Here is a 26,165-nt window from a genome sequence, read left to right as displayed (position 1 = left end):
AGACTTGTTGTTACTATTTTTGGCACATTGAATACACCAAGGGGAGCTTGCCAGGGTCTGCCGTGCTGGTGGGATACTCTTGGTAGATTGCGGGCTCTCTGAGAGGGACATATTTTTATATTTCTGTACATGTATATATGTAAATATAAAAACCTAGACGATAAGATTTTGTCTAATTATATAACCTAATATATTTGCATGGCTCTTCTAGGAATATCCATTAATGTTCACCAGCAAGTTGTTTATTTCTCGGAAGGAACTCTCATATGGGTAAAGCAGGCTGCCAACATGTCTGATGTATCTGATCTGAGAATCTTTTACAGAGGTTCAGGATTAATTTCTTCCATCTCTACAGACTGGCTTAATCAAAGAATATATTTCATCATGGATGAGCTGGTTAGTCTGATAATTTAAAATGAATAGATAGTGGGGGCTGAAGAGAGAGTACAGGCCAACTGGGTTCTACCTTCGGTACTACATATGATTCACCAAGCCATCAGGACTGATTTCTGAGCACAGACAGGAGTAAGCCCTGAGCATGACAGGTTGTGCTCTGCTCCCTAAAGAAAGAATATTGACATTCATAAGCACATTTGGGCATATTTGCAAGTAAATACTACATTGTCATTTTATACTTATTGAATATTTGCTGTTTAATCACTAGATAAGCAATGAATCATAGATAAGCTCTACAATAGGGTTTAGATGTTACTCATACTAGTTCAAGTCTTCATTAAATCCTCTTTATTCATGTTTTTTATAGCCATGTGCTTATAATAATCATAATTTACCTTCCTGAAGGTGGCAAGTGGTATCTCTGATATTACTACCAGGCATCATCAAAATTAGCTGCAGGAGTTTTAAGCTGGTAACTTTAATAGAACTGCATCAAAATTACATCTTACATCTTTAAGAAGGCACAATTTTGATGCATTTTAGGTTTTCTTCTTCGAAAGGAATTTTTGGGCAGACTATCACTATTCTGGGTTCCTATAAGCTTGGACGTAGTAAAAATATTTAACGTAGTTAGCTGCCTTAATCAAACAGGAAAATAGGCACTTGTATTTCATTGGTACTGATAGAATAGAAATTCATTAGGAGATAGGATGTAAAACCAACTTTTTGTTGTTTGTTTTTTTGTAGCACAATAAGCAGTGCTCAGGCCTTACTCCTGACTCTACTCTCAGGGATCATTCCTCACAGGACTCAGGGATCCATAGGCAGATCTGGGACCTGATAGCCCCACCCATGGTACTATATCTCCAGCTCTATAAAACTAACTTTTCTGGACTATAAAATTATTTTTATAAGTGTTCAGAGAGCACTATTATGTACAAAACAAACATTCAAGAAATACTATTGACTTAACTGAATACAGCTACTAATCCTTCTGATGTGTTTTTTATTCTCTAGGTATGGGTCTGTGACTTAGAGAACTGCTCAAACATTGAAGAAATTACTCCTCACTCATTTACCGCACCTCAAAAAATTGTGGCTGACTCATATAATGGGTAAACATTTTCTACTTAAATATGAATCCTATTGGTAATAACCTCTGGGAAACCTGCTTGCTAATTAATTACAATAGTACCAGATGAACCAATCTGCATATCTTGCTTTGAAATTAATTAAATCAAGGCACTGTTTAAATTATGTAGAGCTAGAAGTACAGTTCTTTCAAACTTAACATACAATTCCTCCAGTACAGTAGTTTTTTCCCCTTCTTTTTAAGAGTAAAATGTCAGGATGTGGGAAATACCTCAAGCCTGAGAGTTTGGAGCCGAGGTACTGGGCTGGTCACTATTTTATGGCATGAGTCAGGTGCTGACTGTCTCTGCAGTACAGCCCTGTGAGAAGATATTCCTGCCTTTATTTCATTATTTCATTGTATAAGTTTTCTTTCCTTTTAAAAATTATGGTAACTTAGTTAACATGGTTACAATAGCATTAACCACAACTGTTTTATGATGAAGTTAGTGTTTGAACTCTTGCGCTAGGGTCTGATTTTTTTTAGAATTTTTATTTATTTATTTAATTATTATTATTATTTTGTTTTTTGGGTCACACCTGGCGATGCACAGGGGTTACTCCAGGCTGTGCACTCAGGAATTACTCCTGGAGGTGCTCAGGGGACCATATGGGATGCTGGGAATCTAACCCGGGTCGGCCGCGTACAAGGCAAACGTCCTACCCGCTATGCTATTGCTCCAGCCCTAGGGTCTGATTTCTAATCCTCTATCCAAACAATGGTAGAGTTTCTACTAAAATTAGCATGTAATTTTTAACAGCACTTTGTATATGGCCCTAAAAATTCCAGATGTATTTTTTTTGGAATTCAAATATAATTTCCTTCACGTTTCTATTTTGTATTATTAAACTCACTAAGTCTGTACTTACCATAAACTTTTTCCATTCTCTCTTCCTACTGTTTCTTTTCCTCCAACCCACTCTCCTCACTTTCCTTTTATTTTTTCCTTAGAGAAGGATTAAATGCCTCTCCCTCCCTCAACCTAAGATTTGCAGTCTCTTTATTTTTTGGCTTTTGGGTCATATTCAGCTCAGGGCTTACTCCTGGCTCTGCCCTCAAGGATAACTTCTATCAAAACTCAAGGGGCCATATGAAGTGCCAGGGAACAAATCCGGTCAAGGAAATCACTCTACTTGCTGAAATGTCACTACACCCCCAGAATTATAATCTTTATCATAGGCTGTTCCTCTTTTGTCTTTTCTGAAATCTATTCCTTTATAGTTTTTAATTTGAGAGATGATAGGGATTTAGAAAAAAGCTGTATCTACTCTTTGTCCCAGGGCAGAGCCTGGAAAACTCCCCGTGGTGTATTTGATATGTCCAAAACAGTAACAATAACAGGTCTCCTTCCCCTGACCCTGAAAGAAATCGTTGGGAAAGACGAGTAAGAAGAAGCTGCTAAAATCTAAGGGCTGTGATGAATGGAGATGTTACTGACACCCGCTCAAGTAAATCAATGAACAAAGGGATGACAGTGATACAGTGATACTGTTTGTAACATTTTTCCTATGAAACAACTTACATTCTTATACTGTCAAAAATCTCAGGTTATTATTCTAACATGGGAATTTGGAGCACATTCATAAAGAACTAGAATAGTCACCATGGAAAACTGGAGTAAGATGACTAGTAAAATAAGTTGACAGTTGTAATAAGAACTTGAAATCTTACCAGTCGAGGAATTGTGATAAGAAATACTTGCTTGGCCTGGAGATAGTTCAATTCCTGACACCACAGGGCCATGTCACATCTCTCAAGCAGCCCTGGAAGCCTCTATTGCTGTGCTGGCCTGGGGGATCCTTAGTGTTGTATAGCCTGAGCAGTTTTGCCTCCTTGGACCTTTGTATTCAACTTTTTGTCAAGAATCCGTGGAAGGACCCCCTACCCCAGACACCTGAGCACTTCCCCTACAATTGGTTGCCTCCCCTACAAATAAATATTAACTGATCAAAAGTATACTTTTGTTAGCATCTAAGTCTGTGATTGCAGATTCGAAATTAGTTATATCTGAACTAACAGTTTAGCATTTTTGCTAAAATTCAGTTTACAGATTTGGTGTGGGCAGTGTTTTGTATCATTATTAAAAATTGATCCAAACCATTACCATGATGTTTGACTCTGGGTGAAGTGTCCGTTTAGTTCTTTTATTGCACTTTTTCCTTGTGATTACTGCGTGGTCCTTCCCAATTTCTTTGCTCATCTGTGGGGTCACAGTCATCCCTTTGCTCATCGATTTGTTCGAGCAGGCACCAGTGACGTCTCTCATTGAGAGACTTATTGTTACTGTTTTTGGCATATCCAACACGCACGGGTAGCTTGCCAGGCTCTGCCATGCGGGCTCCATACTCTGGGTAGCTTGCCAGGCTCTCCGAGAGGGGCAGAGGAATCAAACGTGGGTCAGCCGCATGAAAGGTGAACACTCAACTGCTGTGCTATCGCATTTCTTTATAACTCACAAAATGATAACCCTATTACTTCACTCAATTGTTAATATTAAAGGAAAAATTTACAAAGTGGTTATCTTTTTTTTTTCTTTTTATAATTTATTTATTTTTAATTAGAGAATCACCGTGAGGGTACAGTTACAAATTTATACACTTTTGTGCTTATACTTCCCTCATACAAAGTTCGGGAACCCATCCCTTCACCAGTGCCCATTCTCCACCACCCGTAAACCCGGCGTCCCTCCCGCCCTCCCCACTCCCATCTCCCCCCCACCCCACCCTGCCACTGTGGCTGGGCATTCCCTTCTGTTCTCTCTCTCTAATTAGCTGTTGTGGTTTGCAATAAAGGTGTTGAGTGGCCGCTGTGCTCAGTCTCTAGCCCTCATTCAGCCCGCAACTCCCTTCCCCCACATGGCCTTCAACTACAATGTAGTTGGTGATCGCTTCTCTGAGTTGCCCTTTCCCCGGAACGTGAGGCCAGCCGCGAAGCCATGGGGTCAACCTCCTGGTACTTATTTCTACGGTTCTTGGGTATTAGTCTCCCACTCTGATATTCTATATACCATAGATGAGTGCAGTCAAAGTGGTTATCTTTGATATTTATAGCTAAATGGTTGTGCCCTTTGAAAAATAAATAGGTAAATACCTTTTCTTTCATTTTATTATTCATAATTTAGGGCAAATTTATTTATAAATCATGGTTAAAATTTGTTTATTTTTGAGAAAAGTGTTTTATGGTATATAACACACTTAGCCACACAATGTTAAAATTCTTCTATAAAAGTTAAAATGGGGCCAGAGCGATAGTATAGCAGGTAGGGCGTTTGCCTTGCACATGGCTGACCTGGGTTCGATTCCCAGCATCTTCTATGGTCCCCTGAGCACCGCCAGGAGTATTTCTGAGTGCAGAGCCAGGAGTAACCCCTGAGCATTGCTGGATGTGACCTAAAAAAGAAAAACAAAAAGTTAAAACAGGTTATATTAGGAAGCTTTAGGAAGACACACACACACACACACACAGAGAGAGAGAGAGAGAGAGAGAGAGAGAGAGGGCTTCTCTAGACTGGAGAGAGAGCCCCAATAAAAATCATAGCATTACATATGAAACTATACTTCTCAAGATGAGAGATGTGGATGACAAATGTGCTTGAGCATCAAAGACAGCATATGGACCTATAATGTTCATATTCTACATTTTTTTTCTGTAACAGTAACTTCATTAGAAAATCTAGAAAGATCTACGTTTTTATTCTTATGTTTTCTTTAAAAGTCATATTTAGTAATTAGGAGCAAACCATTATAATTGATGCTGAGAATTTCCAGTGTTCCAACTTTGATGAATGGATCATATCTTTAATAAACATCATTACCCTTTTGCACCTTGAGAAATCCTGTACTAAGTGACTCTGGAGATATATGGTTCTGATTGGGAAACAGGATAAAGCTATGAGCTGAGGTGGTTACTCATCCACCCCTGCATTGAATCACACCGAATTCCTTTTGTTCCTGTGTCAGGTATGTCTTTTATCTTCTGAGAGATGGCATTTATAGAGTCAATATCTCCATGCCACCTGGTCGAGATTCTGAAGCTGTGCGAATTGTTGAGAGTCACACATTAAAGGACTTTGCAGTAAAGTCACAGTCTAAGCGAATCATTTACTTCAATGACACTGCCCGGGTCTTCATGTCAACATTTCTAGACGGCTCTGCTACTCATCTTGTCCTACCTCATGCCTCCTTTGCTGCGGATGTGAAGAGCTTTGCTTGTGAAAGCAACAACTTCCTTGTCACAGATGGCAAGGCGGTTTTCCAACAGGACTCCATGTCTTTCAATGAGTTTATCGTGGGATGTGACCTGAATCATATAGAGGAATTTGGGTTTGGTAACTTGGTCATCTTTGGCTCGTACAGCCAGCCGTACCCCCTGCCTGGCAGCCCACAGAAGCTCTCAGTGCTCTTTGGCTCCAACAAGGCCTTCCTTCAGTGGAAGCCACCTGCACTGCCCATCGGAGTCAGTGAGTGTCCTGTTAAAGTGTGATCATTGTCCTTGCTGGAATTTTGAGCCTCACACGTGATTCCTCAGACATCAGACAGGAATGATATTTAGTTTTGACAAAAGCTCTTCTACATTTGCTCTGTCTTTATTAGTTTTGCCTTAGGTGAATCTGTTTCCTGTGTATAGCCCATGAAACTAGTTGAGTGTCTACAAGGAGCCAGGAGTTGACATTGTAACCTTTGCGACTGTATTTAAGAGAGAGATTGACTGGTTGAATTGAGATTTTGTGGCCATTGTGATCTTGTAGGAATTTAAACAATTTCTTACAAGCTTAAAAACTCTTTAAATTGAACTTCTCTCTCTGGAGGGACAGTTTTTATGGTGAGTGAGCAAGTATTCTTTGCTCCAGCCTGCATGGACTCAAAGGCTAATATTGCTATTGATTAGCAGAATGACAGACCAGAGCGATCGTACAGAGGTTGACAAACTTTTTCTAAAGAGAGAGAAATAGATAAAAAAGATTTTCAACTTTGTGGGTTATGTGAGTTTTGTTATAGTTACTCGACTCTGCCATTGTTGTATGTGAACAGTCACAGATAATATTTAAGTCAGCAACTGAGGTTAAATTCTTGTGCAACTAATTTAAAAAAAACAGGAAGGTCTATTTATAGTGCATGGTATATAATTAGCCAGCCCCTGCTTCCTAAAATATCTTTAAAAAACAGGCTGTTTTGGGGCTGGAGCAATAGTACAGTGGGTAGGGTGTTTGCCTTGTACTCGGCCAACCTGGGTTCGATTCCCAGAATCCCATATTGTTCCCTGAGCACTGCCAGGAGTAATTCCTGAGTGCAGAGCCAGGAGTAACACCTGTGCATCTCTCGGTGTAACCGAAAAAGCAACCCGCCCCCCAAAGAAAAACAGGCTATTTTTTACTTTAAGTCAGAGTTGTGTATGATTATTTGCTATATATCTAAAGATGGTTTAAAGTTACTAGGTTTTTTATTAGCATTTGGACTACTAGGAAAAACGTGGTTTACAAACAGTGGGAATTATAATTTATAATTAAGATTTTGTTGGTTTATTTATTTATTTATTTTTGTTTTGGGGCCATACTCAGTGGTACTCAGGGCTTACTACTGGCTTTGTGCTTGGGGATCACCCCTGGCAATGGTCAGGGGATCAAATGGGATACTAGAGATTGAACCCCTGATTGACCCCATGCAAGATAAATGCCCTGCCTGCTGTACTACCCTCCAGTTAAGCTTTCATTAGGAGACTAGTCACATCTGGTGTTGTAGAGAACCCCTCTAAATTCTAGGCATTCAAACATATAGCTTTAACTGAAGAACAGTGTCCTTTTCTATGAATAATGCCTCTTTGATGGAGTGGAATAAGAGACATAGGTGGAATGGGTTTTGTGCTATTCATATTGTTAAACTAACCCTGATAATTAATAGGGGTTAAGAGGCATCACTGCCCCATTAACTTTCCATTCAAAAAGAGATTATAGATAAATTTGTTGACAATACTTTGCCCTAGCAAATGTTAATCCTAGTCAGAATTATTGTTTAATTCTTTTGGTTAGGCACTTCTTCATGGCAGAACTGGACTTATGAGGTGAAAGTTTTAAACCAACACCTTCCTGAAATCACTCATGTTTTCTCTAACATAAGTGAGACCATGCTCAACATATCTCAGCTACAGAGTGCTACAAAGTACAAAGTTTCTGTGAGAGCAAGTTCTCCCAAGGGGCCAGGCCCTTGGTCAGAACCCTTGGTGGGTACTACCCTGGTGCCAGGTAAGGAAATGTTCTTGATTTATGGAGTGATTCTGGAATAACAACAAAAAAGGCTTTTTGTTTTATTTTTGAGGGCCACACCTGCCAATGCTCAAGGGTTACTCCAGGCTTTGTGTTCAGGGATCACTGCTGGCGGTGCTCAGGGGGCCATATGGGATGCTAGAGATCAAATACAGGTGACAGTGTGCAAGGCAAGTGCCTTACCTTACCCTTAGACCATTGCTCTAGCCCCCAAAGGTTTGTTCTTTATGTCTTTTAAAACTTCTTACATCCAATGTGGTAAAGAAACTTAAAATGAGGATGCATTGACTTCTTGAGTAAGTTTATTATTTGAGATTAGGAAAGCAAATGAGGTACTGAGTAATATTTAATTTATGCCTATAAAAGACTGCTACTTAAAATTTTTATAAGATACTTTAAAAATAATTCATTTTATTTGAATTTAATTTTACTTCTTAAATTAAATATTACGAAATACTTAAAAATACTTAAAATTTTACAAGATACATTAAAATAATTCTATTTTAATTTAATTTTAATTTAATTATATTTCCATGTCTTTTATTTTTCATGTTTTGTTAAGCAATAGGAATTTCTGAATTTTGAAGGTCTTACAATGTTTTGTTTTGTTTTTCTCTTTGGGTAGCACCCGGCAATGCACAGGGGTCACTCCTGGCTCTACACTCAGGAATTGCCCTGGCGATGCTCAGGGGACCATATGGGATGCTGGGAACTGAACCTGGGTCGAGTGCATGCAAGGCAAACACCCTACTCGCTGTGCTATCACTCCAGAATTTTGAAGGTCTTGGTGAGGGAAGTTGAAATGATGCTATAAATTTGGCTGAGTTCTATCCTCTTGACTAAAAAAAAAATAGAGAGATGATTTTGCAATTTATACAAATGTTATCACAGTTCCTGTGGGTACACTGGTATGAGGACAATCAACATAAAAAAATTAACAAAATAAAAGAACAACCTACCACATAACCACACACTTGATATTCAATTCCAAATATTTATGTATAAATTATAAAGTATTTCATACAATAGTAAATTCTACTATTGATATTCTTTCACAATATTTCCCAAACTGTTTGTATTCTTTTACTTAATAAGGGTGACCTTAAGTTTGAAGACAGGTACTTTAAGAAATGTGCTTTCTGGGGCTGGAGTGATAGTACAGTAGGTAGGGTATTTGCCTTGCAGGCAGTTGATCTGGATTTGATCCCCAGTCCTTTATATGCCCCCTGCAAACCTGATAGGACTGATCCTTGAGCTCAGAACCAGGAGTAAGTCCTGAGCATTTCTAAGGGCCCAAATAAACAAACAAACAAAAACAACCAAAAAAGTACATACTTTAAAAACATTTCTTTTTACCACATAGCTACAGAGCCACCATTTGTCATAGCTGTGAAAGAAGATGGGTTATGGAGCAAACCATTGAATAACTTTGGTCCAGGAGAATTCTTATCCTCTGAAATAGGAAATGTGTCAGGTAAATACCAAATCCCTTGTTTACATGAATGAGAGGTTTTTACTCACAAGACTCCCTAAGCTATTCAATAATTCAGAAGAATAGAGTGTTGGGTATTGACTCAATAGTGAAAAGAAAAATATTGACTGAACTCTGCTAACAGTGATACTATTAAGAAAGTGTCAGTTCACAAATGGGAGTGTTATTTATTACACAGTGTGAGGTTATTTATTGCTCTGTGCCCATCTAAGGACAGCTTTGATATTATATCATGTACTATTTTAATTCATCAATGTCACTTCACAGTAAAAGCTTATCTTGTTCCACCTGGACAGTTATACTTAAGTAACTTATTATTAATTTGATATAAGACTGGAGTAAGAAATGGCTGCAGGAAGTTCTAAAGAAAATGAAAAAAATTACCTTGACAAAGGAGAGTGTTAAGAAATAAGTGAATAATTTTGCTCAGAAGATGCTGGAATGAAGAAAGTCTTTATTCTAAGATGGTAATAGTAATGTTGACTAAAGATGACATCTTTTATAATTATACAATTATTTTATTGATTTACTTAGCCATTAAAAGTATAGCAGAATTTCTGACTAACATATTATTGGAATTAGGAGGTAGTGATCTTAATGAAAAAAATGATTCCCTGGAAATCTTGAGCCTGGGACCCTCTTTTGCCATCTTTGAGAAAATTTAAATAAAGGAATCTGCAGGGGTCTTAGGTTTACCATTTTCAAATTTTGGATAATTTCCACTTTATATATTTGCTTTGTTCAGTGAAACATAGAAAAGTGCCTAGAACAATGTTTGACAAAGAAGAGATATTCGAGTTTTGTTCTATTTCCTAGCTCCAAGGTTTTAGAATACATTACTGAAAAATGTATTCTCAGTAGATCTTTAGATTAATAGGGAATATCTATGTTAGTAGATGCTTTAAAACTGATAATTAAAGTACCCGCATGACTTGTTGACTTGCTTGTCTTTGCTATCATGCATAAAAGTAACTGATACCAATTCACTTTGTTTTGAGACATGGATTGGTATAACAACAGCCTCTACTATAGTGACACAAAAGGTGATGTTTACATGTGGCTGCTGAATGGAAAAGATACCTCAGAGAGCTATCACATACCCAACATTGCAGGAGCAGTGGCAGTGGCTTTTGAATGGCTGGGTCATTATCTCTACTGGGCTGGGAAGAAGTATGTGGTAAGTGAAAGCTCAGCATTTTGGATGCTGAGAACATTGTCCACTAACCTCAATGACTTATGTCTCATTTTATGATTTTTTAAGTACGTATGTAGGACTTATGCTATTTATTTACTATTTGTCTCAAAAATCTATTCACTTTACAATTAAATGCTTTTATGTGTACAAAAAACTTCATTACTCTTTAGTGTGTTAACTATATGTTTCAACAATGCCTTAAGATCAATAAAGTGTCCATTTGTGGGATCAATGTTTTGAAGCAAAATGGTACATACCAAAGTTATGATGAGAGGAAACTAAGTGAAGTGACTATCTCAAAGATGTGGACAGGGTGAAGGAAAATCAAAGGATGGTGAAATGTGTTTTTTGTTAGAAGTATGGGAAGATAAAATTATCTCCAGGTATAAAGGGACAAATAGACGAAGGCTGTCTCGATGAGTTACTGAAATAAAATAGTCTCTGCCAAAGCGTCTGGTCTAAGAAGGGGTGATCTAGTGAGATAAGTGCCTCAAACCTTCATTTCTTCTGCTCTTCAATCTCCTAGCACTTCTGTTAATTGAATCTCTCTGAAGCAAGAGAGTTAGAGAGCCAGTTGATGCAATGTGTAGAGGTCAGACTCTGAGAGTCTAGAATAGCCTAGAGATGTAGAGATGTACTCATACCAGGAGGCTGAGTAAAGGCACATGCACCTCTGTATCATGAGACACTTAATCTTTTTTTTTTAATTGAATCACTCTGAGAAACAAAGTTACAAAGTTGATCTTGATTGGATTTCACTTACACAATGTTCTAACAAGGGAAGTATAATTAATAAGAAACACTGGTATAAGAAACATCAAGAAATAGGGCACTGAAATTATCTTCTAATCAGAAAGACATTTGTTTATTTTTTTCTTTGTTCAACAGTAATCTATTGCAAATATGCAGGGAGTCTTGAGACTAGGTATTAAAGGGAACATAATTACTAGGCATATATTTACTCTGATAAAAATGTCAGTTTTGTCTTGTGATAAAAACCAGTTTTATTGAGATATAATTAATATATAAAAATCACTTTTTTTTTTGCTTTTTTTGGGTCACACCTGGCGATGCACAGGGGTTACTTCTAGCTCTGCACTCAGGAATTACCCCTGGTGGTGCTCAGAGGACCATATGGGATGCTGGGAATCAAATCCGGGTCGGCTTCGTGCAAGGCAAAAGCCCTACCCACTGTGCTATCACTCCAGCCCCTGAAAAAAATCACATTTTTTATTGTATTAAATACTGTGAATTTTAGTATTCTCTGTGTTGTAAAATTATCTTCACTTGTCCTTATCCTTTTGATGATATGAAACATATACATAGACCAATAGGATGCAATAAAAACGAGTATTTTTAGTAATGTGCTGTAGTTGAATTAAAGAATTTCAATGGCAGGTTAGAATTCCAAGGACTTGGATGGATTTAACCAGAGAATGACCACTAAAACAGATTAGGTTTTTTTAAAAAAAATTATTAAGTTATTTATATATTTATTTTGAAGTTGGGTATTTTTGAGGTCTATTCATCTCAAATATAATGTTTCAAATAGTTTATTATACTATTACTATAGCACCATTGAAATTATGGGTTTAAAATTATAGAACTTCTACACTACTTTTTATTAATTGAATCTCCGTGAGATACAGTCACAAAGCTTTCATGATTGACTTTCAGCCATACATTTTTCCAACACCATCTCCCCACCAGTGTATATTTCCCTCCAGCAATATTCCTCGTATCCCTTCTCTCACCCTCCCCCCCTCCAGCCTGCCTCTGTGACAGTCACTCTCTGTCTTTGTCTGTCTCTCTCTCTTTTTGGGGCATGATGGTTTTCTGAGAGGCCATCATGTTTCGTCCTTTGCCCACTTTCAGCACACATCTCTCATCAAGAGAGATCCTGGGGCTGGAGCGATAGCACAGCAGGTAGGGTGTTTGCCTTGCACGCGGCCGACCCGGGTTTGATTCCTAGCATCCCATATGGTCCCCTGAGCACAACCAGGGATAATTCCTGAGTGCAGAGCCAGGAGTAACCCCTGTGCATTGCTGGGTGTGACTCAAAAAGCAAAACAAACAAACAAACAAAAACAAAGAGAGATCCCTTCCAATCATGATTGTCAAAATGGTCCCTTCTCTATCCTAACTGCCCTATCCTCCATTCCTTGAGGCAGGTTTCCAACCATGAACCATTTGTCCTGACCCTGGTTTCTACTCTCCTTGGGTGTTAGTCTCATACTATGTTTGTATATACACACATATCCCACAAATGAGTGTAGTTATTCTGTGTCTGTCCTCCTTTGGGCTTATTTCACTTAGCATGATACTCTGCATGTCCATACATTTGTAAGGGAATTTCATGATTTCATTTGTCGAACAACTGTATAGTGTTCCATTGTGCAGATGTGCCATAGTTCCTTTTAATAAGTCATCTGTTCTTGGGAACTCAAGTTGTTTCCAGATTCTGGCTATAGTGAACGGTGGTGCAATGAACATACAAGTTCAGATGTCATTTCTGCTGTGTGTTTTTGCACCCCATGTGTATATTCCCAGAAGTGGTATTGCTGAGTCATATAGAAGGTCAATATCTGTTTTTTTGATAAATGCCCATATTGTTTTCCAAAAGAGTTGAAAAAGTCAGCATTCCCACCAGCAATGAAAGAGAATCCCTTTCTCCTCCATCCGCACAGTACTGGTTGTTCTTATTCTTTTTGATGTATGTCAATCTCTGTGGTCTAAGATGATATCTCATCATTGTTTTGATTTGAGTATCCCTGATGATTAGTGATGTAGAGCATTTTTTCACGTGCCTTTTGTCCATTTGTATTTCTTTGAGAAAGTTTCTGCTCGGGGATGGAGCAATAGTACAGCGGGTAGAGCGTTTGCCTTGCACACGGCCGACCCGGGTTCAATTCCCAGCATCCCATATGGTCCTCTGTGCACTGCCAGGGATGATTCCTGAGTGCAGAGCCAGGAGTAACCCCTGTGCATTGCCAGGTGTGATCCAAAAAGAAAAAAAGAAGAGAAACTTTCTGCTCATTTCTCCCTCCATCTTTTTTTTGATCACTTGCTTGGTCAGTGGTGTTTCATCTTTAAAGTTGCCATTACCTTCTATGTGATGGATGGTTCTGCCTACATTTTTCCCCAGGTATCTTATAAACTCAGGTCTGACATTGAGGTATTTAATCTATTTTGATCGAAATTTTTACACTACTTCTTCTACAAGTGTTTTCAGATACCTCCACCATTGTCCCACACCTCCCTCCTCTGCTCTTCCCTAGCCTCCTCAATTACCAATTATGTTGATCATATTTCATGGTTTAAAACAGGTTAATTTTAGATAATTATGAATAAGAAAGGAGAAGAATGAACATAAATACCAGTTTCAAGTATATGTTCTGTCTTAGAAAACTAATTAACTCCAGGAAAAGTTACATCAACTCCTTAAAGTCATAAATTTTTTGAAAAGTAGGGAACAGAAGTCTATCATAGATTTACTATCAGGATTACAGAACTATATTAATATTTTAAAGATAAAAATAGCATAACTTGCATACAATCAGTACCCAATATTTATAGGCACCAATAAGTAATATTAGGGAAATGTTCTGATGGACAAGAGCAAATAGAGATATTTAAAATAGTATAATGAAATATATTATTTAACAGTGTTCCAATTGTCTGAATATATTATAAAGAGCAAATATTTTATTCCAACAAAATATACATCTCTCTCCACATTGAGATAAAAAACAGATACATGTGTCAGTGGAATAAAATTGATAGTACAGAAGTAAATCCATACTGGTTTGGGAAGTTAATACATGACAAAGAAACCAAGAGCATACAATGGAGATAGGAAAATCTCTTCATCAACTGATGAGAGGTAAACTGAACAGCTGCATGTAAAAGAATAAAACTGGACATCTTCCACCACAAACAAATACAGAGTGATTTTACTCATGTAGAATATAAAGAAACAACAAGGAAATTGGTAAAGCCAAACTCAGACAAATCTTTGAATTCTAACCCCAAAACTGAGGTTACAAGAAATGAAGAAATGTTGACAAAAAAGATGGAAGGGGTCCAGTGAATTTTGATGGAGGAATACTGGTATTTAAGTGGAAGGGAGACATTAAAATATTTCAAGAGATATGAAACTGTACTCCTAAAACATATAGCCTTGTAAACCAATGATACTTCTAAAAATAATGCATTTACCACCATACTCATTAGAGACATGAAGGGAAATATATTCAGGAGAGAAGATACCTGGCTTTTTAATGTTTATAAGGCATAGTATACTTAAACATACAAGGATGATACATAATTTTTGTGGAATGAATAACTGAATTAATTCAGCAAATTACTATTGATTATGATAAGCTATTTAGAAATAATAATGTAATTTCAAAGTAATAAACTGATCATACTGTTATGTTTTACAGATTCAAAGACAATCTTTGTTAACAGGACATACAGATATTGTGATTCATGTGAAATTGTTAGTTAATGACATGGTGGTGGATTCAGTTGGTGGATATCTCTATTGGACCACACTATACTCAGTTGAAAGCACCAGGCTAAATGGGGAAAGTCATTTCATGCTACAAGCACAGTCTTGGTTTTCTGGGAAAAAGGTAATATGAAATATGGAAACTTTCACCATTTAATAACAATAAATATAACTATAGTTATAATAATATGTTTGTGCTTAATATGAATAGTCAAAGTATGAACTCATGAAGGTATGCTTTAAAATACTTTTGATTCTTTATCTTAACTTATTTTCTATTTAGGTCATTGCTCTAACTTTAGATCTCAGTGATGAGCTACTATATTGGCTAGTTCAAGATAGTGAGTGTATTCACCTGTATACAGCTATTCTTCGAGGGCAGAGGTAAATGATTATTTTTCTTTTCTTTTTACCAAGCAATAATACATCTGGGAAGAAATTGAGTAGAGTAAGAGAATAAATTGTTACTCAGTTATAAATGGTTATACATAAGATTTAGTCTATTCTTTAAATGAACATGTATTATTATTTTATTGCAGACTTTGTACTTGTGAGAAAGATATGTGTGTGTGAACAAGTAGGTATATAGTAGAAGACAGTAAATTATGTGATGGGGTATATAAAGAGAGTACACTGGAGACAAAGGAGAAATTTCTTCAAGAGTATTTTTCTCCCAAATACTTTAACTTTTCTATCACTACCACTGTCATCCCATTGATCGTTGATTTGCTCAAGTGGGCCTAGTAACATCTCCATTCCTCCTAGCCCTGAGATTTAAGCAGCCTCTCTTTACTTGTCCTTCTCAGCAGTGCCCCATTAGAGGCTCTTTCAGAGTCAGGGGAACAAGACACATCATTGTTACTGTTTTTGGTATATGAATATGCCTCTGGGAGCTTGCCAGGCTCTCCTGTGCGGGCAGAAAACTCTTGGTAGCTTGCCAGGTTCTCCAAGAGAGAGAACTAGGCTATAAGATGTCAAACAGCCACAAAGCAGCTGCGTGGTTCTAAGAGCTTGGTTTTATAGTCTCTGGATGTTGGCTGTTGATGGGATTACATGGCGCTGGGGGCAGTTTCTGGGTGTGACCACCTAGCAAATGGGGGATCTGGGTGAAAGACGCCCAGTCCCAATCCTAGCAGGCTTGGAGATCTCAGCCCTGGGTCTCGAAGACCTGGGTTCCTCTGCCAGTTCCTTCATGCATGAGGCTCGTCTGAGTGTGTGGAAGGTGGCCTTGAGCATGGCTGTGGCTGGGTTCCAGAGGTCTTCAGCTGCTGGGGCTCTGCTCAGGGCAGGGAGGTAGCAGCTCTGGAGGAGCTCCAGAAGGGCCAGTCTTTCAGGGCCAAGTATCTCCTTGGTGAACTTCATTCTATCTGAACATTGTCACTGTCACTGTCATCCTGTTGCTCATCGATTTGCTGGAGCAGGTAGTAGTAACATCTCCATTTTGAGACTTGTTACTGTTTTTGGCATATTGATTATGCCACAGGTAGCTTGCCAGGCTCTGCCATGTGGGCAAGATACTCTCAGTAGCTTGCTGGGTTCTCCGAGAGGGGTGGAGGAATCGAACCCTGGTCGGCCACATGCAAGGCAAATGCCCTACCACTGTGCTATGGCTCCAGCCCATATCTGAACATTAATTTTATAAATCTCACAAAATTATTGGGAAATGATAAAGCAAAGTGGCAATGACAAAGTAAAAATTAGACAAATGAGTAAAACAAAATGAAAGCCAAAGGTAAATCAGATTATATCATTACAGTTGAGTAGTATGAGAAAATAGTATCTGGCTAGAGATGAGTCTACAGAATAATACTAGTGTGTAAATTTCTCTACAAAATTCACAATTCCATGCTGTGGTCCTTGTTGTTTCATTTTTCTCAAGGAGGTATTATATAATTTTCAGAAAAAGCTTAAAAATGTGCAGTATATAAAATTTAAAAACATGTTTTATGCTACATGGAAGTATGGTAACACATAAGAAGATCTAGAGAATCATAAAAAATTAAATTGCCATTGTTCCAAAGACTGAGAATCATTGAAATTGTCTTTATTGAGTAATATCAACCAAATAATTTTATCAACAAGCAAGCAAGATTTTAAAATAGAAATAACTATGATCAAGAGCTCTAAAAGCAGATAAACAATAATTTTTTACTTGGATTTCCTCATCTAAAAAAATATTTTGGCTAAGCTACAGAAATTAATAGTCATTATTAAGGTCTCAGTTTTGAACTGTGAAAATGACAGTCCAATCTTGCCAGGTAATGGACTGACATGTAAATAAAATGAATAGGGGGAGGTATGACTCGAGGAAGAGAAGCCATTCAATAGCAGCTGCCTTCTAGATAAATTTTAACTGTTCATTTGTTATGCCTACTTGTTAGAATGAAGTGATGGCTGTTGTTCTGAAACCTATCATTTCCTTTACTGAGAAAAACCATATGAGATTAGATCAGCCTCACCCAGATGCAGAATTGCTGGTATTCTCTTATCCACATTACAGATAAAAGAGGACTGACATTTCTTTTTTAAATCATATGAGTCATAATTGTCTGAGTGGAGCGTTCTATACATTTCTATCCATTTCTGAAGTATACTCTAGGCTTCAAATTTATCAAGAGGTAATCTTCATAAAAGTTTACAGTAAAGCAAAGTCTCTTAAGAACAAAAATAATTTGTGTGATTATGTAGGCTTAATTTCACAGCATCAGAGAAATGAAATTAGGTAGTTCCTTGCAGAATGGTTGAGGAATCACCTGAAAAATACATTTCAATTGTCTGTCTATGACTATCTATGACAGTGCTATTCAGAACATATGCTATTCTCTGTCTCTAGAGACTCAAGTCTTAATGAGCACCACAAACAAAAATATTGCTTGTCAATTTTGAATAAATGCTATGAGTTCTTGCTATTCTCCTTTCTACCTACCTCTTTCTTTCTTACTCATCCCTTCCCGTAACTTCAGCTTCCTCCTTCCTTTCTTCAAATTCTTTAGATATAATGAAATTACCTCCCTTAATTCCCCCTTTGTAATTATACTAGTATCCTGAAGTCTGTGACTTACTGTATGGTCCTTGCTTGGCTTCAAAATCCTTCTGCTTTATACTTCAGACTATTTTTGAACTTTGCATACTAATGCTTGTTCATACCTCCTGCAATAATTTTTGAATTTTAGCTTTATTTCTAAGTATAGGTAATATACAACCTCATGTATTTCTTTTGTTTATTCTACATATTTCTGTCATGCTTGCAAAACAAGCAAACAACAAATAGGCATTATTAGGGGCTTTTCATATTAATGTAAATTTGCAATCGCAAGAGTTAAGCAGGTTTTCTTATCTATCTTTGCTTATATTTTACATCAAATGTGATCTCAATATGTAGAATAAGCCAGAGATTTGATGTCTTTGACAATGAAGTTATTGGAATTGAGATCACGTTTGTTTGTTTTGCTTTTTGGGTCACACTCGGCGATGCACAGGGGTCACTCCTGGTCTGCACTCAGGAATTACGCCTGGTGGTGCTCAGGGGACCCACCATATGGGATGCTGGGGATTGAACCCAGGTTGGCCACGTGGAAGGCAAATGCCCTACCCACTGTGCTATCGCTCCAGCCCCAATAATGCCTGTTTTAATCATATTATTTAAATTCAAATAAGAAATTTTTGCAATGCTTTGTGTATAAAAGATACTTTACTTCCTTGGCAGAGGGATTGCAGCTCTCAGCGCTTTGAACAGACGATGTGGTAATAAAATTCCTGTGTGAGTGAATATGGGTGCCCCTTAGATATTCTGTCTCAGGAAGAACGACGTTGCCTGCTATGGAGCACCAATCCAAAATGGGGCTCTTGAGGATGGCAGCATTGTAGCCAAAAGCTGGTGGAGCTTAAACAGCTCTCAGTGCAATGGGTGGCAGCAGAATTTTAACGTGTCTGAATAGGGCTCTTTGGGTCCAACTCTGCACCATGGGGTATCATGGGTCCTGCAGTTGAGGGGGCGCCCTGGGTTCCTACCATGACGACCTAGTCATTTGCCACCGGTGGGGTAGCCCTGCCACCATTTCTTCTCCAGATCAGTCTGCGTCACCTGTGGGATATAATGGAAATAATAATATGGGATAGGAGGAAAACCTCCCTTTCTGGAGAACGAGGATGGGGCATGTGGCCCCTGGTCAGGCTTTGTTGGACTGGTGACAGCAGCTTGTCCAGAGAGGCCAAGCCACCAACAGCAGCAGCCCTAGCCCTGGTCCTGGTCCCTGCTGGGACCACTGCTTTCATCACCACTGGGGCTCAGGGGCAGAGCACTGCCAATAGGTCAACTTGGAGCAACAGGTGAGTGCATCAGAATCTGATGGTGCGTTTGGGCTTTCTGACACCCTAAAATTGCCTCTGTGTCTTGAGCAGGACTCCAACAGCTTAGGACCAAGTTTCCCAAGAAATTAAACAGCCAAAAATTAGGTATGTGAGAGCCATGCCCACAAACCACCTCTGGCTCAGCCATACAAGTTCATTAATCAGCCCTGCTTCAGAGACCCCCATAAATAAATCTTGAAAGAGATCAAAAGCCGCAGTTAATCTCAGACTCACGAAAGACTGAATAGACTGGAGCACATTGGAGGGGTGTGTGTTAGCCCAGCCCAGTGCCTGCCCAAACTGAGCACCTTGCAGCTGCTTTCTCCCACAATCCAAAATCACCACTATGTCCCTGGCTGGATTCAACCATCTGGGGATGAACCTCACTGAGATATTAATCTGCTGAAAATTCGGGAATGTGGGTTTTGTGACTGAAATCTCCAGGCTTTCTCAAGGTCAGGATGGGCTACCTCCCTCCTCCACCTCCCTAGACTTTGGGAAGCATTGGCAGTCATGTCAACACCCCAAAGCCACCACCCAGTTAAAAAAAAAGCTATTCCAGCTGTATCTTACCAATAAAAAAATACTGAGCTCCCTGAGCAAACATGATGACCTCTTAATACCTATATTGCAAAACATAATGCCCAAAAGGAGAGGGAGAGAGAGAGAGAGAGAGAGAGAGAGAGAGAGAGAGAGAGAGAGAGAGAGAGAGAGAGAGAGAGAGAGAGAGAGAGAAAGTGCCAGCCATAGAGGCAGGCAGGGGGTTGGGGATTGTTAGGAGGGTGGTGGTTGGGAAACTGGAGACATTGATGGTGGGAAATGTACACTAGTGGGTGGATGGGTGTTGGAACATTGTATGACTGAAACTCAGTCATGAAGAGCTTTGTGATGGTCTACCTCAAGGTGATTCAATTAAAAATTAAAAAAATTAAAAGAAAAGATAAAGGAAAAATACATAATGTAAAAAATTACCTTACTTAACATGAAATTAGGAATAATGAAAAATATTGTCACAACATATTTCTTTGTTTTTATATTCACAGCCATATAACAACACTCCTGAATACACATTCCATTTGGTACTTGGATTGTACTAGCTTTTTCCACACCTCCAAACACACACTAATGGGTGCCATGTTTTAGCAGCACAGGCAATACCACCATCACAGAATTTGCAGCTTGGAGTACTTCTGAAATTTCCCAGAATGCGCTTATGTACTATAGTGGTCGGCTCTTCTGGATCAATGGCTTCAGGATTATCACTGCCCAGGAAATAGATCAGAGAACAAGTGTGTCTGTTTTGGAACCAGATAAAATTAAACTGTTTACAATTATTCAGACATCCCTTAAGCCTCTGCCAGGTACAATAGTTTATTTCTGCATATCTTCTCTCCTTTTTACACCTTCTGCTAAATAATGTTTGGGTTGGAAATTTTCCCTAAATATTCCATTTTAATGAGAAAAATGGTTCCATAGTTTCTGGTGGCTTTCATTTGTCAGTTTAATATTAACCTGAATTTACAACCTGGGACAATACAAAAAATATTATCAGGATGTTACAATAAAAGAAAATATTTATTGGGGTATATTAGTTGTTTATAATTTTTAGTGTGTCCAGGTTTTCTCTGATAAGTGATAACTCTAAATCTTTCTTCCATTTTTTCATTCACAGGAAACTTTTCCTTTACCCCCAAGGTTATTCCAGATTCTGTTAAAGAGTCTTCGTTTAGGATTGAAGGAACTGCTTCAAAATTTCAAATCCAGTGGGATGCTCCTCCAGCTGTAGACTGGGGTACAACTTTCTACAGTGTGGAACTTAGGTCTCATTCTAAGGTATGGTGTTGGTTCTAGTAATTTTATTTCTTTTGTATCAACTGCACTGCTACTGCAACCCTGCCACTCTGTTGTAATTCATTATTTAGCAAACTCATTTCTTTGTTCTAGTGATGTATGTTAATTCATTTGTTTGTGAGAATTCTTGTCCACTGGCAATCTCTGCTTCGCTTAACTGCTGTCAGGTATGGTACACTTTAGTCTTTGTGGTATAACATGAAACTTAACCAACATAATTATTTACAAAATAGCAAATCTTCACCTGTGATGCAAAGTTTGGAGATTTTAATTAGGCATAAAAGATTTTGTGATTCTCTAAGAAAAATTTTTTGTGCTTGCATTTTAGTTTCTGGCTAATGAACGACAGTCTTTGCCTGTATTTGTTGTGGAAGGACTGGAGCCCTATGCCTTATTTAATCTTTCCGTCATTCCTTATACCTACTGGGGAAAGGGCCCCAAAACATCTCTATTACTTCGAGCACCAGAAACAGGTATGGGTACAGGGGTTAAAATCTTTTAAAAATCAAGGCAGACTCTTGCTTTGCTTGACCTGGAATGGATAGTTAATAATCTTCTAAAACAGCCTTCAACTTTGTAGATGTGCTTTGATTCAGTATTCTTTCAAGATTATAATAGCATCATTAAAAATAAATTTGCATAGCCTATTCCAAAATAAAAGTTCAAAGATTTCTTTCATTTATTTTTATTTTTTTTATTTTTTTTTTAATTTATTTATTTTTAATTAGAGAATCACCGTGAGGGTACAGTTACAGATTTATACACTTCTGTGCTCACACTTCCCTCATACAAAGTTTGGGAACCCATCCCTTCACCAGTGCCCATTCTCCACCACCCGTAAACCCAGTGTCCCTCCCACCCTCATTTATTTTTAAATAAGGTTTTGTTTGTTTTGTTTTGGGGCCACACCTGGTGGTGCTCAAGGCTTACTCCTGGCTCTGTACTCAGAAATTATTCAATTACTGCTGGGGATGTAAGGGATGTGGGGCATTCAACCAAGGTCCACTGCATGCAAGGCCAGCACTCTCCCTGCTGTGCTATCACCTCTGGCCCCCAGTACTTCAAAGATTTCTTAAAGATTTTTGTACTTGATTGTAATGAAATAGAAGAAGCAGAAGCATATTTCAGGTGATTTTGTGAAATGCTTTATAAGGAGAGTGGGCATTTTATACTTGACCTTAGCCAAAAGTCTGAGAAGCGATATAGATAGATATTTTAAAACAAACACTTTCATGAAAGCTAGACAGAAACATGGTCTCACGTAGGGTAGCTAAGAATCTTCTGTAAGTGGTTAATTAATACCTAAATGCTTTTCTTTGGAATATATATTTTAAAAACACTAGTTGCATCTCTACATGTATACTAAACACACCTATGTGTATCTTTTTTTTATTGAACATTGTTTACTTACTTATTAAGTGTTAGAAACATTTCATTAGATTCCCACATAGCACTGGGAAAGATAGGACAGATTTTGTTATTTTGCTTATGCACATGAAAATCTTATAGAAGCCCATTTGTTATCCGATATAAAGTAAATTGTAAGGGGCAGGGTTGGGATTTATTTATTTATTTTATTATTATTTTAAAATTTATTATTTTTTTATCAGTGAATTACCGTGAAGGTACAGTTACAGATTTACGTATTTTCCTGCTTGTGTTTCAGTCATACAATGCTCGAGTACCATCCCTTCACCAGTGCCCATTCTCCACCACCGATGATCTCAGTATCCCTCCCACCCCCCACTTCATCTCCCCCCCTACCCTGCCTTTGTGATAGGGCATTCCCTTTTTTTCTCTCTCTCCTTTTGGGTGTTGTGGTTTGCAATAGAGGTATTGAATGGCCATCATGTTCAATCTATAGTCTATTTTCAGCATGCATCTCCCAACCCGAGCAGGTCCTCCAACCACACTTTACTTGGTGTTCCCTTCTCTGTTCGAGCTGCCTTTCCCCCCAGCATGTGAGGCCAGCTTCCAAGCTGTGGAGCAGACCTCCTGGTACTTACTTCTACTATTCTTGGGTGTTAGTCTCCCATTCTGTTATTTTATATTCTGCAGATGAGTGCAATATTTCTATGTCTGTCTCTCTCTTTCTGACTCATTTCACTTAGCATGATACTTTCCATGCTGACCTACTTATATGCAAAGTTCACGACTTCATCTTTTCTAACAGCTGCATAGTATTCCATTGTGTAGATGTAAGCAGGGTTGGGATTTAATGCATATTTTTCACTAGAGTTCCATCATTATCATCCCCTTGCTCATTGATTTGCTCGAGCAGGCGCCAGTAACATCTCTATTGTGAGACTTGCTGTTACTATTTTTGGCAAATCAAATATGCCATGGGTAATTTGCCAGGCTCTGCCGTGCAAGAGAGATACTCTCGGCAGCTTTCTGGGCTGTCTGAGAGAGATCTTGGAGATTTAGTCATGTGATTCTTCAGGCTGAGAATTCTGAGACCTTCATGAAGTGCAGGCAGGAAAAAGTCCTTCCTCCTTTCCACCCGTACTTTTGGAAGCTTGGCAGCCATGCCTACGTCCCATAGCTGCCACCATGCTGTCATTTATTGACTCAGTTCTACAGATCCTAAAGTCTCTAGAGGGCTCAGCTGCATATGCACCATGCAGCACCTCCAATTTCCACAATACTGATATCCCAGTAGAAGCACACCAAATTACATGAGAAAGTAACATAGAAGCCAACTAAATTTAGCAAAGCTATCACAGAAGGCTTAACTAGCAACAAACAGCTTAGTAAACCTGAAGACAAAGACTTAACAACCCCATGGTGAGATATAACAATTTTCACAAATTTTCTTTTAGTAATTATTTCGGCATTTCAACTTCTTTCTTCTTTTAACTTCCCTTTATAATTATTTACTCTTAGCTCAGCCATTTGTATGCCAAAACTTAAAATTGGTAAGACTTCTACTCTCTCATCTCATTCCAGATGAGAATGTCAGACCACTCTTACCAATAGTCATCTTTCTTCAACTATACACAGACCAGAAACAATACATTTCTTTTCTTTTTTTTCCTTTTTTCATTTTGGGTCACACCTGGTAGTGTTTGGGATTTTCTCTCTAGCACTTCTTGGGGTATAGGTGGTACTGGGCATTGAGTACAGGGCTCCCTCATACAAAACCTATGCCCCATCTCTTTCAGCCATCTCCTTAATCTGAAGACACAATTTTCCTATCCCTCTTCCCCTTTTCTACCTCTTTGATATTTAAATTTTAGCCTGCTTAAATCTCAGGGTCAATAAATATTATGACTATTATATATGTCATCAAATTTCTTGTCCCTTTCTCAACTGCATTTAAAAGTTAAAATCTTAATAATAACCGACTCTACCAAATATGTGCCAGAAAAATGTCAAAAAGCAGATATATACTTACTAATTTAATTGCATATCTATGCCCACCGGGAGAGCCTGGCAAGCTCCCTGTGTTGTATTCATATGACAAATACAGTAACAATGATGGGTCTCATTCTCCTGACCCTGAAAGAGCCTCTAATGCGGCACTGTTGGGAAGAACAAATAGAGAGGCTGCTAAAATATCAGGATGAATGGAGACATTACTGGGCCCACTCGAGCAAATCGAGGATCAACAGGATGATAGTGATAGATGACTGTGATTTCTTTTATTAAAGTAGCACTGTAGCACTGTCGTCCCTTGTTCATGGATTTGCTTGAGCAGGCACCAGTAATGTCTCCATTGTGAAACTTGTTGTTACTGGTTTTGGCACATCGAATACGCCATGGGTAGCTTGCCAAGCTCTGCCATCCGGGTGGGATATTCTCAGTAGCTTGCCGGACTCTCTGAGAGGGATGGAGGAATCAAACATGGGTCGGCTGCATGCAAGGCAAATGCCCTGCCCTCTGTGCTATTGCTCCAGTCCCAATACTTTTTAAAAGTATTTTTGATAATTCCACTAGCCACTTAGTTGTGACAAGCACTATAAATGAGTTATTGTGTGCCTGCTAAGGGGAATGGTTGGGAAAATTGATACAATAGTGGAGAGAATGTCACTTTAATGTGGGATTTGTATTGGAACAACAATAAAAGTTGGTAACAACTGTATTTTGAACAACTTTGTAAATCATAGTGCTTAAATAAAAAATAAATAAAAAACAAATAAAGCTTTATTTATTTTATCTGGGCTGTCAAGTTTGTTTGCATATAGGCATTCTTTGTATTCTCTTATGATCTTTTATATTTGTTCAGTATCAGTTCTAACTTCCTCCCTTTTATTTCAGATTCTTTTCATTATGATTTTCTCTCTTCAAAAAAATTCTTTTTACTTTTACTAACATACTGTGATTTACAAAGTTGTTCACAATAGAGTCGTTGCAGGTAAACAGTGTTCCAACACCAATCCTACCACCAATCTCCCCAAGCCTGTAATATGCTCCTTGGCAAGCATATAACACATTTATCTTAATTACTTGCTCCAACAAAACTTAATAAAGTAGTAAATGGAATTATGAGAAAATAAATCAGTAAAAGTCAATTTGTGAGGATTGCTTGCTATATGGTTTTAACCAGCGTAAATAAATTTTTAACCAACGTAAATAAATTAAAATCATTTAATCCAATATAGTGTATTGCCTCAGTCATTTACATAACTGAGTTTTGTCATTTACATAACTGAGTTTTCAACTATGGCATCTAAAGTATATTGTATTAAAATTTTTTAACTTGGATGTTATAATTATCACATTTTCTCTGTAATAATTTAAAAAGTATTCTGTGTTTATATATATTAGAGTTGCTATGAAACAGGCAAAATCTACAAATGTTAAATTTAGCAAGAGGAAGAGTGAATTACATTAAAAATATTGCTAAAGTAAAATATTGCAATAAAATTTCTCGATAAAAAATTGATCTGACATAGAACCATTAATAGAAATGAGATGTTAATTCATTATTGAAAATGTGTAAAATCTCTTAGCAAGCTAAAAGTAAATATACCT

At 38.0% G+C, this 26,165-nt stretch overlaps 1 protein-coding gene across 2 annotated transcripts in view; it reads left to right on the top strand.

Moving 5' to 3' along the window:
- Window positions 1-26,165, top strand: part of ROS1 (ROS proto-oncogene 1, receptor tyrosine kinase) — a 128,350-nt gene that overhangs the window by 30,452 nt on the left and 71,733 nt on the right. Inside the window, exons 11-21 of one of the 2 annotated variants that reach the window (XM_055136541.1) lie at window positions 212-396; window positions 1,414-1,511; window positions 5,488-5,987; window positions 7,554-7,766; window positions 9,151-9,261; window positions 10,278-10,456; window positions 14,920-15,111; window positions 15,271-15,371; window positions 20,484-20,698; window positions 21,010-21,170; window positions 21,517-21,661. In XM_055136541.1, coding sequence (XP_054992516.1) covers window positions 212-396; window positions 1,414-1,511; window positions 5,488-5,987; window positions 7,554-7,766; window positions 9,151-9,261; window positions 10,278-10,456; window positions 14,920-15,111; window positions 15,271-15,371; window positions 20,484-20,698; window positions 21,010-21,170; window positions 21,517-21,661 — 2,100 coding nt within the window. Of the gene's footprint in view, window positions 1-211; window positions 397-1,413; window positions 1,512-5,487; window positions 5,988-7,553; window positions 7,767-9,150; window positions 9,262-10,277; window positions 10,457-14,919; window positions 15,112-15,270; window positions 15,372-20,480; window positions 20,699-21,009; window positions 21,171-21,516; window positions 21,662-26,165 lie in introns of both variants that reach the window. The other variant, XM_055136540.1, reaches the window with a different exon arrangement.

Source organism: Sorex araneus, chromosome 4 (assembly GCF_027595985.1).
Source record: "Sorex araneus isolate mSorAra2 chromosome 4, mSorAra2.pri, whole genome shotgun sequence".
Taxonomy (NCBI): Eukaryota; Metazoa; Chordata; class Mammalia; order Eulipotyphla; family Soricidae; genus Sorex; species Sorex araneus.
The sequence above is the reverse complement of the archived record's forward strand: the minus strand, read 5'-3'. Positions and strand labels throughout refer to the sequence as shown.